We start from the raw sequence: 13,588 nt of genomic DNA on the forward strand, positions 1-13,588 counted from the left end.
GCCCCATTTTTCTCCTCTACTGAAATCAGAAAGCATTAATATGTAAACGTCTTGCATATACTGAGCAGCCTTCCCATAGAAGACTTCGAATCACCTAAATATAAAGAAAAAAGAAGAATTTGATCGCAGAAAACAACCATTCAACCCACCGCGTCTGGCCAGTCTGTATGTGGTTGACTTCAACTACTCTCGTTGATTTCAAGAAGCATTTTTCAGTAGGCTTCCTGCTTTCAGCAGAGGCAGCTGGGAGAAAGAATCTCATGAGACAGAAGAGTTCCAATAACTAAAGAGTACTTGCACCTGTTTGCATGCAGTATATGCACTGAAGACCATGCACAATGCATTCCGTTGTGCATTAAGAGGACACTTAACATTTGAGACGTCTGTTACCTAGTGTCACATTAATCTCAGATCAGATAATGGAGATGCTACTCTAAGTTTCAAAACAGTTGAGATGTATAATGTAATGTAAGTTGGGAATTTTAAGGATCATTACGTTTTGGTTGATAGCTAAAGCCTTTCCATGCTTTCCATGCCCCTAAGGGACTAAATTAAACTTTAAAAGAAACTTCGCTGAGTTTTATGACGCCCACTTATTTTCTCTGTTTACAGTATTAAAACCCTCAAGCTGAGCTCCTGAGTTTAAATCAAGGGGGAAGAACTTGGGGAACTACATTAATTTGTGCCGCAGTCACAGATGCATCCATTCTTAGACAAGGGTCATCAATTTTTACACGAAAATACATTTTCAAGAGAAATTCTAATTATTGATTATTGAAAAAACTCCGTTTACCTTGATTGATACCTTGGTACTCTGGGTGGGTCCTTAGCCAATCCTGCCCTGTAATAGACTTAATAGTGCATACCTGCCAACAGTCCCGAATTTCCCGGGGAAAGTACATTTTTTGGGGTCCTGTTCTGTGAAATTCGTGTGTCTCTTGGCGTTAAGGTACTGTCTGTTTACGTTACATTGTGTACAGGCGACATTGTGATTTAACCGTGCGTCTGAGACTTACACAGCCTAAATGCTTCTAAATGACCTCCAAACTACCCGGGATCCAAGTAGGAGATTGTGAGTTTGATAGGGATGACCAGCTATAGTCAAATGCAGTCTTCTGATACCTAATTGTTAATGTATTAACCTGTGTTTATTCAAGAGCGTTGGCTACATTTCCATTTTTGTGTTCAACAAAACATTTAATTTTTACCTTTTTCTATAGAGCACTTTCTGATTCCCCATAGGTATACGGTGCAGTTAATGGTTTGTGTAATGTATGTCTTCTCCATTTGTTAACAGCATGAGAAGCCTAAGCTTCTGGAACCTTTGGATTATGAGTCTGCTATTACCGAGCTAGAAAACAAATATTCCAACGATCCCCTGAAAGATCTGGTGTTATTCCCTGAAGATGACTTCTCAGTAAGTAGGCTTAATTGTACAGTTTAATTTGTCATGAACAGTATTGAATTTTATATATATATACCGGTATATGATATCATATCCTATATGATGGACAAATAACATAAAGGTTTGTGGCTTTTAGCAACTAAGCATTTGTTAATTGAGCACATTTTGCTATTTTTCATGATTTGTTTGAATAATATTTTACCCAAATTTTCACCCGGTATAGAACTACCAGTATTAACAGATGTACTAATAGTCAGTTACGTAATTACTAATGTTACTATAGGTAACAGTGGAAGAAATAGCATGAAATGGAAAGTTACATTTATTCGTGTCTGTGCTGTAAGGATAGGTAATTTGAAGGGCACTTTGGTATAAATCAGAAACATCTTGGGGTAATTGCTCACATACCTAATGCAATCTGTCAAGTTCCTTTTATCATATGCCTATTAAAATCAAAATGTAGAGAAATGAGAATAGATCACTTTATATTTAGATCACTTTATATTTAGATCTTTATATTTATTTATATAGGGCCAGCAGATTTCATAGCGCTGTTAAAATAGTTTATAAAGGCAAGTTAAAAATTTCAATAACTTGGTTAAAACAAATTGGTGCAGAAGGAGAATCTTTGGAAAGGACTATTAATCTGACAGTATATATTTTGTGTCCGATTACTCCAGTATATGCTCTAATCTGATGTGAAAGGTCTAATTATAAATCCAACGAGCGCCACAAGATCTTATCACCTAAACAGCAGGAGATAATGGCTAATCTGTCAGTCAGTTATGTCGCGACATTTGTTAAACAACAGTAGGACATCAATTGGACTGTCTTGGCCAGATGACAGATCTATTGGCAGGCTAACATGTGCTAATGTAATTAAACAACAATGAGTTCATTAAATATTCTCTACAGGCTGTCTAATTCAGACAGATATATATGCTAGGATCTTCTGTTCACTTATAATCTCCCATGTATAACTACCAGTGGATGTTAGCGGCCATCATTGCTGTATACCTGTAGGCTGCACTGACTTTATCTTTCAGGCCTTTATTGTATATTTAAAGCCTTTATTGTCTGTTATATATTGGTAGTTATTATCACAGGTTTGTATGTTATATTTTCCTCTATTTTTTTATGGTATGATATTTTTTCTGGATAAAATTGTTATTGTTATTGTCAAGGACACGCAACAAAAAGTATTACCACTGCTTGGAAAAAAAGTAAATGCTACTTGTAATCGGTGGGATTGTGGGTCTCTGTATAGGGCACATAGTTCCAAAACATGTTGCATACACACCAGTTTGTCGTTCATCCCGTGGTTCTTAAGAATTTCAAGAGATACTGATTATGATAAAATTTGTATAGAATGAAGAAGTCTGGAGTTGTTGCTGCATCTGCAGTTTTGTTAAGGATATAAGAGACAGTTAGAGAATGGGCAAACCCACAAATACACATTTGCACAATCAGGCACAGTGTTCAATGACCAGTGAAGTAAGAGGGCATGTGCCTGCAGAAGCTGTGTATACTGTAAAGATGTACTGTTTCCTTCCCCATCTGAGTGTCTATGGCCATCTGCATACATTCACTACCACCCTCGTTATATCACATGTCAGAGACTATTGTCCTCTGTAAGAGTCTAGCATAACAATGTTACTATTTACAAAGATTGCACAATAAATATGACCTATCACATTCTTCACAATGTTTCTTTCATGTTCTTAACGCAACTGAATCCAGGCCAGACTGGTACCAAATATTGAGCTTATGGCAGAAATAAGACAGCACGGCCTTTATCATAACAGGTGTGACGTTAATTTGTGATAATACTGTATTAATATATAAGCATTTTTATGCGTCTAGTGGTCAGTTAAATATTTGAACTTGCATGCCCTCACCTGAAACACAGCACCATCGCCACAATGTATTAAAAAATAGAAATGGTATAATTCAATTACAAAAACAGGGGTCCCAGGACCCCCTATTAAGAGGGGGAAGGGTTGCCTCCATTCCCCTACCCCACATATAAGAAATACAATTTTAAAAGGCCATGGACACTTTTTCCACCCTGCACTGTGAATATTTATATAATATGTTCAATAAAGACATGCAAATGTCTAATTATTTGTATATAAGACTTATACAGTAGTTTGTCTTTTATTGTGACTGGTCAAAAATAATGACCAATATATACAGAATTGCAGGTCATTCCAAAGGGTTCACATACTTTTTTCCGGAAACTTTTTTATGCTAAACCTAGAAAATGTTTATTTTTTCATGGTTTGTATTTAGACTAACTGATGGCCTTGGTGTATAAATATAGCATTTAAAGGTTACCTCACTGTCCTGAAAAAAAGCCTGGAATATACGCTGGAAAAGGGCAAATTATAGCTGAACAAACACAGCAAAAATTTAAAAAAATGAAATAATTGTGTATAGGGTAAGAAATAAAATGCTCTTATAATACACTATAATTAAATGCTGACACATTTTTTCAAAGTATATATATATATATATATATATATGAAATTTGACACAGTTATTGTAAGACAATAATGCATAATTAATGTTTACTGTAAATATTTTTTAAGGCTGGAGAAGTATTTTATTTCATTTTTTTACCGGGAAGAAAAACAAAAAAACATTGATATTTGCCCAAGCATTTATCATTAATGCAATTATATCGTAATCAATTAGAATATTCTGTTACATCCTCTACAGAGCCGAAACCTTCTGACCTCTGCTAAGAAACAATCTAAAAAAATATATGTTATGCTAATTATTCATCATAACGTTAGGTTAGAGTGCATTGATTACTAAGGCTTGTACCCTGGTCAGCCTTGGCTCATGCAGCTTTTTAGAAGAAAAAAAAATTAGCATTGACAAAACATCTTTGGAAGCAGAGATTGTTGCGGTCATGGTGGCGCCAGCTTCAGAGCACCTCAAGGTGGCCATGCAGAGGACATCACAGACCTCCATTGACTTTACAGCTCCGTGAGATGGGTAGGGGAGACCACCAACCTGTCAGTGTCCACCACTGCCTGTAAAAGTGGGACAGGGGGCAAGCTACCTTGGACAGCGGGATGGTGCCTGGACATCGGGACTGTCCCGTACTTGGGATGTATGCTTGCAGAGTCATTTTTACCTTTCCTGTAGAAGTTGATCTATATGTCTGCGTACTCCTCTGGTATTTATTGCGTGATTCATGATCAAGATAATTGTTCCAAAATTGCATTTGACTTACAAATATACATGTCTCCATTTTGGAGTGTGGCAGCTTTGCTACGACATATGTCATAACACTAAGAATGAAATATTTTTGCATATTTATATTTAAAGACGACAAGCCGATTGCAGCAACGCAAACTCTCAGGGGAATCCCAGTTTAAATGCACCTGTGTGTAATTCATTCCTGCTTTTTTCTTTTGTGCTGCGGAAGAAAGAAAGAAAGAGAAATTTAGTGATCATGCTTTCAGTTTTAATAAATCAGGAAGATGAAACCTAGAACTCTATAGCTGTTGTTGAATAACAACTCTGATATCTGATTATTTAAATGGTGTCATTTCTCAGTGGTTGATGACATAACATCGGCTGCCGGTATCGACCATCGTGGAACTTTTGCACGGACTGTTGCCATGAAGTACAGTGAGCTCATACTGAGAGTTCTATTTTGTGAGATTTTTTTGTGTAATAATAATCTGTATGTCTAGAGATAGAGAGAGTCGCAAACAATTAGCCTGAATATGATGGCTTTGTGTTAGATCACCATTTTAGGTCTTAGCCATTGTCCGTAAAGAGGTGGTGGTTAACCTGTGTGTGTGTAACTAAAATAATTAACACCTTTGTCAAGTGAAGCCCGTGTACATGGGGGGCTGGGAAATGCCATATTAAAAAACATATTTTAAGTATATATACAGTATATATTTCTGTAATTTCCTTTTCACTTATTTTAACCTACTTTAGAATCCTGTTATCTTGCATAGACTTCGCAATGCATAAATTATACACTTCTTTTTTTGCAAACCGATGGTTAGAAAGAAGAAAGAAAGGAAGAAAGACCGAAACATATGATTGTAACATACTGTATATCTTATACGTGAAGAGCAGGAAAGTGAAAAATGTACCAAGTAAAAATAATTTATTGGTATGGAGCAGAAAAGATGAAGATTAAATTATGTCTTGTGTGACCACATCCTTCTCACTGGGAAAAAGCCTCACTGAGATTAACCTCTTCCCCACTGGGTTCATTTATTCAGAAACGAAGGTACTTAAGCTAGGGATCAGTGGGTGGTATAGCTGGTACTTGCATTGCTACAACAAACCGTCACCAATGCTAACAGCAGGACTCACCTTTCCGGACTGTTTCATAAATCAGAAGATGTAGTAAAAGAAATACGGCACGCGGATAAACAGATTCGGTGTACAGAAATACATGATAGCCCTACTTACTATCATTAGGGCCAGTGGGGTATTACTGAAAACCCCTGTGGGGTTTTCCAGGAAGATATAAAGCTGCATCTACAAATCTATGTTAATACACAGCTCTTTGTTCCCAGAGTTAAGTCGATTCATCGCCCCCAGAAAATAAGAATGAAGATTTTTTTAATTGTCTATAGAGAACAGTGGGGGTTTTGAACTCCAGTCCTCAAGGGTCCCTCTTAGGTAGTGTTAATCCACCAACGGTCCACACATATTAAAGAAAGCCATAAAGGACTAAGTTAGTCGATCTGTGCATACAGTTAAATAGATGTTTTACATTTTAGGTTATATATATAAATTGGTGAAACAGTTTTGCAAGAAAACAATTGTTTGAGAACAAAGACCTGAAATGTTGTGTGAAAACACAACATTCAAACCCATCTGTTTTGGCCTGATGGCTATTTAAGTTAATTAAGCGTGTTCTTTAGTATATATGTTTGTTATGGTCAGGGAACGTAGTTGTTATATTATTCTGAATATTTAAAAGTAAGCATACAGTGTAGCAAAGAAATATTCTCATAAATCTTAATAAAAAGAAATTGACAATATGTGTACGGGAACACGTACAAGCTATTTATATCACGCTTGGGTCAAAGATGACATTTTATTTAGAGCACTCTTGTCAGTTTAGGTGATGGCTGCTCAGGAAGTATTAAAGTGTCACCATACAGTGGAAATCTTTAGTGGTAGAACCAGATGGAGATGTCTGTTTGTGGTTCATATAATGAGTAAAATGTGTGTAAGTGCAACAGCTACAAACAAAACCAGAAGAGAACATTCTCATGTATCGCTAATAAGTCTGTCTGGTTCATTAGAAGTGAATTTGGGTTTGAAGCATGTGTCACAGGGAGTACTGAAAAGTGTGCTTCGTCCAACGTCACATAATATTTAATGTGAATGTATGAAAAAGGTGTACTAGTTTTTTTTTTAAACAAAATTTTTTTTTTTTAACAAAAGCAAGATTTTTTATTAACTGTACGCACCCCCCCCATGTATGCTGTTGTTAGATGAAGACAACCATTGACCATCAATTTCCATGGTTTCTATTCTGTCTTCCATCATAGATATTGTTCACATTCTTCTTGTCGTTCCACGGTATATTTCATCTCTTCTTTGATACATATTAGTCTTTTTTTGTTGATGACTCAGGGGAAAGTTGTATATATTTAATTTTCCTTTATCAATTAAAATTATATTACATATTAATCCCCCCCCATATGATCTCTGCACTAACTGCTGCTCTAATCTTAAATTTTCACTTCCAAATGCTAAGTAAACCTGATAAAATATGAACTTTAACCTCTATCAAATGTTCCGGTTTCCATTGAGTGTCTACTGCCTTCTGCATAACACAGCTATTATTGGATAATTTATAATAAGTGGGGTTTGCCAAAAAATGTATAGGGAATCCCATTCACCCTTATAAAGGATACCCTCAATGCAGATAATGTTCTCATGCAGACATGGTTGTTTACGCATCAAATCTTTACTAGAGAAGAATTTCAATAGTAGTGACAATGAGGCAGAATAACTGGCCATATATTGTTACATATCCATAACGATGAGAAAAGCAGTCATTTATAGTCCTGTATATTAAGAGCATTGGATGTACCCTGCTATTCTAATTATTACACTGTAATTCTTTATACAATTATAGCTAGAAGCTTTTGGGTACAGGAGAGTTTAACAATAGGTGTATCTTCTTGTCTGGCTCCCATACATTAAGCGGGTGACTTTCATTCTGTTTGCAGTGTCATTTTTGTTCAGTGTATAATCTGCCTGTTTTGCTTTTATTTTTTTTTTACCAACAGATAGAAACAATCCCATTGGAGATGCAAACAGTCCTTTCCACGGTGCCTGAAGAAGCTGAACAAAAAGCAACACATTTATTAGTGAAAGAGGTAAATGAATGATTGCATATAACCATTTTTTGATGATCCACCATCTGTAAATCCAAGTTCACTGGGTGACGTATTTATTGTGTACACTGGCAAACACTGGGTTTTGTGAATAAGCCACTCAATAGAGTCTGTATGATGGCAGAATGTCTTTGGAAGTGATTCCTCATTGATCTGTAGTCAGAGCTGACCCTGTAACAGTTTCGTCGGTTCGACCTAGCTACGGTTGCACGGTGTCAGCAATCAGCCGCATCAACGATGTGAACGCCAGTTTAGGGTGGCAAAGCAAAAAAGCAGTCTGAATGGCAGGCTCGGTTTAATTAAACAACAGATGCATTCTATACGTTTTATATCATTGTTAATAAACCATGCCCAATATACAAGTATGGCAGGGGAAATTATTGTTCTTGTCTTTGAAGTTTTCTTTTTAATTTTAATAATAACCGAGTTATTCATTTGAGGTTTTGATGGAATGTATTTTAGAACGTTCATATCATTACAAATAAGCAGAGAAATATATTATAGAAAGTCCGGGTGCCGGGGCTTTGCCAAGATGGTTTGTCTTCGTTTTTAACCAGTCAATAGCTATGTATGTAATTGAGTAAGGCATTTAGAAGAAAAATAACATTTTATTTACACAATTTAATTGATAAACATATTTTGTGTGTCTATTAGGGATGTAGAATAGTGTTATTATACCTGCCCAGATTAATGACTATGCATTGCACTTGAATGACAAAAGAAGCATCCAGGGTTCAAACATTAAGTGCGTGGTCAGGCACTCAAAGAGTTAACTTTTTAACCTGACTTAAGATAATTTGATACAGATCTCTTACAAACTTGTCTATCATGTTTCCGGGAAACACTAATTCAATACTTCTAGTACACGATGATCAGGAAATATTTTTGGATCGAAACTCTGTTAAAGATTTAACATAATACGTGTATCCTATACTTTGCAAAGCGGTATACAGTTCTCCATTAATCATTATATATATCTGTGCATGTTTTTAGATATAGTCCCAGCAGCAGAAGCCTTCTTGGCTCTTCTATGCAATATCAAAATTGATTTGTCTGTGTTCTGTATTAGAAAAAAATATAGTAGTGATAATAGTGCTTTCTATTATGGTTGTGGCTAGTGTGTCCTCATATGTCCTCACTCCGGCTCCATCATTTATGAGTCTATTTAATCCTATGTTAAGACTGCAGAAAGGTTTGCTTAATGAAAGGTCTCCTGAGGTGGATCTATGCTTCAGGGACCCCAAAACATAAACATCATAAAACAAAACAAAAACATCTCACTAATACTAACAATGAGTTTAATGATGTCCAACGTGATGAATGCGATACAGGTTCGTTTACATAATTCCTTATAGTTATCCAACCTTAAAATCTGTGTTGCACTTGGAAAGTTACCTTTATCCGCCATTTTTAGATGGAGACATAGTAAATCAATGGAGTCCTTTGGTTTTCCCATAAGTATGTGAATGATAGTAGTGTGCATCCTCCAATACTCCTTTTGTCACTGGCTCTATAATTGAGTCTTATCAGTTAGAATATGGATCTGCTCTTAATGTAATTGAACCTTCAAAATCTGAAAGTAGCAGACGTCAAACAAATCAATCTCATTGGTGCTGTGTATGAGAATCCATGTATCTACCTAACTATCTCTAGGGAAAAACAATGAAAAATGGGTTTTTAAACACAGACACTTAAATTAAACATTTTGATTATTCTAGAAGGTGTTTTCTTTATAGTAGTCATGTTTCACTGACATTGTTTGCATCAATCCACTTTTGTAACATAGTAGTCTATATTACACAAATTCATAATATACACACACCCACTCCCTCTCCTCGTCTTACGTACCACTAACACTAGACTCACCCTTGACACTCTAACACCATACAGATTCATGGCAACTCCATGCAATAATATGGTGTAATACCATATGCAGACACACACTCTAACACCAATCAGTAACACACACGTTAGCACCAGTAACACACGCACTTACACTATACAGTAACTTACACACACTCCAGCACCATAGACTCACGCACAAACACCATACACTAACACACCTGCACACTCTTTTACTCTCTCCCATGCTCTGTGCAGCTCACACAACTCTTTTACCTCGCGCAGAGCCCTATTTTTAGTGCAGCTGTATGCGAACGACAGCTACTACCACTGTGACGGGACCCATCTTAGTGTTTAGTCTGCATTGAGACTTCATTCTCTCTGTTATCCAAAAGAGCAAATACAACCTAAATTCAACCCCAGGTGTTCCATTTGGTAAGCAGTAAGAAACTACATTGTCTTTCATTCATGTAGCGTTCAAGATTACAATGGAACAATTTGGAGACCATTGCACAGAACTTTGGAACTGATATAGTTAAAAGTGTTTGGATATTTGTATTTATGTCTATAATACAGTATGCCGCTGAGACCTCATTATTCTTTAGTCATGCTGTTGCAATCTGATTATAATGTTTCTACCGTTTCTATTATCACTCAGCAGGCAAATGGTAAGTACCTTTTTTTCAGGAGTTCTGCTAAATCTAATAATATTGTTTTTCTAGGCCTGCAAATATTACAATTCTCACTGGCATGTGGTGAATTACAAGTATGAGCTGTATTCTGGGGACTTCCGACAGTTACAACAGTAAGTGTCATTAGACCCTTCTAACTACTTTTTCCTGCAACAGTATTCTTTGCCTGTAGCATTGGTATGTGTTGTATTTTCTACAATGATCAGGTTTCCTTTTAATGACTCATTCTATCAAATCCTTTTAGACACATATACAAATGTCACTGATGAATGCCTTTTGGAAGCTTTGTAAATATATCTCTGTTAGTGATAATCTTGCCTGAAATACTTAATGATATATAATTTATTTAATCAATCTACTGGGGCAGACCCAGCAGTGGTAGACTTTGTGTAGTCTTCAGTTGCGTTGCTGTCTGAACAATGCAGGGATGTCCTCCTCTTACTCTTCTCAAGTGGACAGTGTATTATATATGTCCTAGGTATTTTCTCTTCTACGTAAAACTGCATGGGATTTTTGTGAAGTCTGAAAGGCTATGGGCAGAAGCTATAGTGATAAAACCAATATTATACACCAATCAGCCATAACATTAAACCAGTGGGCGAGATATATTAGGCAGCAAGTGAACATTTCATCCTCACAGTTGATTTGTTAGAAGCAGTAAAAATTGGCAAGTGTAAGGATCTGAGTGACTTTGACAAGGGCAAGATTGTGAAGGCTAGACGCCTGGGTCAGAGCATCTCCCAAACTGCAGCTCTTGTGGGGTGTTCTCGGTCTGCAGTGGTCGGTTCCTATCAAAAGTGGTCCCAGGAAGGAAAAACGGTCAACCGGCCACAGGGTCAGCAGCAGCCAAGGCTCATTGATGCACGTGGAGGGCGAAGGCTGGCTTGTGTGATCAAATCCAACAGATGAGCTACTGTAGCACAAATTGCTGAGAAAGTTAATGCTGGTTCTGATAGAAAGGCGTCAGAACACACAGTGCATCACAGTTTGTTGCGTATGGGGCTGTGTAGCCGCAGACCAGTCAGAGTGCCCATGCTCTCCACTGTCGAAAGCGCGTACAATGGGCACGTGAGTATAAGAACTGGACCACAGAGTGAATTAAGAAGATGGCCTGGTCTGATGAATCACGTTTTCTTTTATATCACGTGGGTGGCAAGTGAGTGTGCGTCACTTACCTGGAGAACACACGGCACCAGGATGCATCCATGGAGGCCGCACCTAGCAACCTACAGAACTTAAAGGATCTGCTAACGTTTTGGTGCCAGATACCACAGCAACCTTTAGAGGTCTATTGGAGTCCATACCTCGAAGGGTCAGGGATGTTTTGGGTCAAAACGGGGACCTACACAGTATTAGGCAGTGGGTCATAATGTTATGGCTGATCGGTGTGTGTATATATATATATATATATATATATATATATATATATACCGTATTGGCTCGAATATAGGCCGCACTTTTTTCCCCCACTTTAAGTTTTTAAAGTGGGGGTGCGGCCTATATTCGGGGTCTAGCGCCTGACGGGCGGGCAGGCAGCGGGGTTAAGATACAGATCCCCCGCAGCGGTGCAGGGGACCTGCATCCTTCTCCCCGATACGCTCAGACAGCCTCCCCTGCCAGCACTTCCCACGGGGGGGGTGCCGGCACGGGAGGTTATCTAAGCGTTTTACCTCTGCCCACCCCCGACTTACCGGAGCAGACTCCCGGGTGTCTTGCGGGGCCGGCGGGAGACATCTACGCAATACGCGTATGCAACTTCCGGTACCGGAAGTTGCATACGCGTATTGCGTAGATGTCCCTCGCCGGCCCCGCAAGACACCCGGGAGTCTGCTCCGGTAAGTCGAGGAGGGAGGACAGCGGCAGCGTATCGCGGGGAGGGAGGACAGCGGCAGCGTATCGCGGGGAGGGAGGACAGCGGCAGCGGATCGCGGGGAGGGAGGACAGCGGCAGCGGATCGCGGGGAGGGAGGACAGCGGCAGCGTATCGCGGGGAGGGAGGACAGCGGCAGCGTATCGCGGGGAGGGAGGACAGCGGCAGCGTATCGCGGGGAGGGAGGACAGCGGCAGCGTATCGCGGGGAGGGAGGACAGCGGCAGCGGATCTCGGGGCTGGGAGGACAGTGGCAGCATGTTTTTTTTGGTGCTTTTTTAAAGAAAAAAAACTTTTTCTTTAAAAAAGCACCAAACTTTTAGGGTGCGGCCTATATACGGGGGCGGCCTATATCCGAGCCAATACGGTATATATATATATATATACATAATTTTTAAATATATAATGCCAGCGTTTTGCATAGAGCTATCTCTGCTTTATAGTATTCTCCACGACTGTATAAAACAAAAATAATTCCATATGCATTGTATTGTATTAGATGATTTTATTTTCAAAAGTAAAACATATTTATGTTAGGTACTACCTTAGGCCTGACCCAGGGTAACACCCCGAGAGTCCCCCCACCACTGAGACTGCCATCCTTACAACTGAGTGCCAGGATATGATGTGATTTCTTAGTGTTCCACCTCTTAAGGTGCAATGTACAGGATGGTACAGTGGCTGTACCAGCTGGGCATAGTCCTCCATAGTGTAAACAGTTGTGGTGATTGGAGATTTTGTGGCAGAAGGGCTACTACTACTATTATGACGTCTTCTCCCCCTGACATTGGAAGATTGTGTGAACTTCTGCCAAAATGGCGAGCTTCTGGTGACGTCCTCTACACTGGTTGGAGAATCGGGGTAGGTCATCAACAGAAGCTCCGCCATTTTACAAAACAATAACCTTGTGTGAACTTCCACAAAAGTGGCAGAGCTTCTGGGACATAACTGGAAGCTCCCCCATTATGGCTGAAGGTCAGCAGAAGGTTATGTACTCCAAGATGTGGACAAAGAGAGAGAAGAGATGAAGAGGCGGTAGGGAGACATTCAGAAAGCATGAGAGAGTGAAATGAATGAAAATAAGACGAAAGTGGGAGTGAGAGTCAGAAAGAGTGTTAGAATAAATGTGGCCATGGGACAAAGAATTTTGTTCCAGAATTTTAAATGGTGCCTGATTTTCTTCCAAAATGAACAGGCAGGAAACGGAATTTGTTGTCCAAAAAATGAACCGAAAAATTTGTTTGAATTGTTTTTGGCCCATTTGCACATGTCTGCAAATTTTCCTAGCATTATTCCATTACACACAAAACTGTTTTGAGACTCCCCCCATGGTGTGTCTAACCTGTTTGGGGTCTTGGCGCATGCCATTGAACTAATATGGTA

At 38.8% G+C, this 13,588-nt stretch overlaps 1 protein-coding gene across 2 annotated transcripts in view; it reads left to right on the forward strand.

Moving 5' to 3' along the window:
- DOCK10 (dedicator of cytokinesis 10) overlaps window positions 1–13,588 on the forward strand; it is a 94,515-nt gene that overhangs the window by 17,248 nt on the left and 63,679 nt on the right. For both annotated transcript variants that reach the window (XM_053458886.1, XM_053458887.1), the window contains exons 2-4: window positions 1,298–1,417; window positions 7,696–7,785; window positions 10,368–10,450. In XM_053458886.1, the coding sequence (XP_053314861.1) occupies window positions 1,298–1,417; window positions 7,696–7,785; window positions 10,368–10,450 (293 nt within the window). The remainder of the gene's footprint in view (window positions 1–1,297; window positions 1,418–7,695; window positions 7,786–10,367; window positions 10,451–13,588) is intronic.

Source organism: Spea bombifrons, chromosome 3 (assembly GCF_027358695.1).
Source record: "Spea bombifrons isolate aSpeBom1 chromosome 3, aSpeBom1.2.pri, whole genome shotgun sequence".
Lineage (NCBI taxonomy): Eukaryota > Metazoa > Chordata > Amphibia > Anura > Pelobatidae > Spea > Spea bombifrons.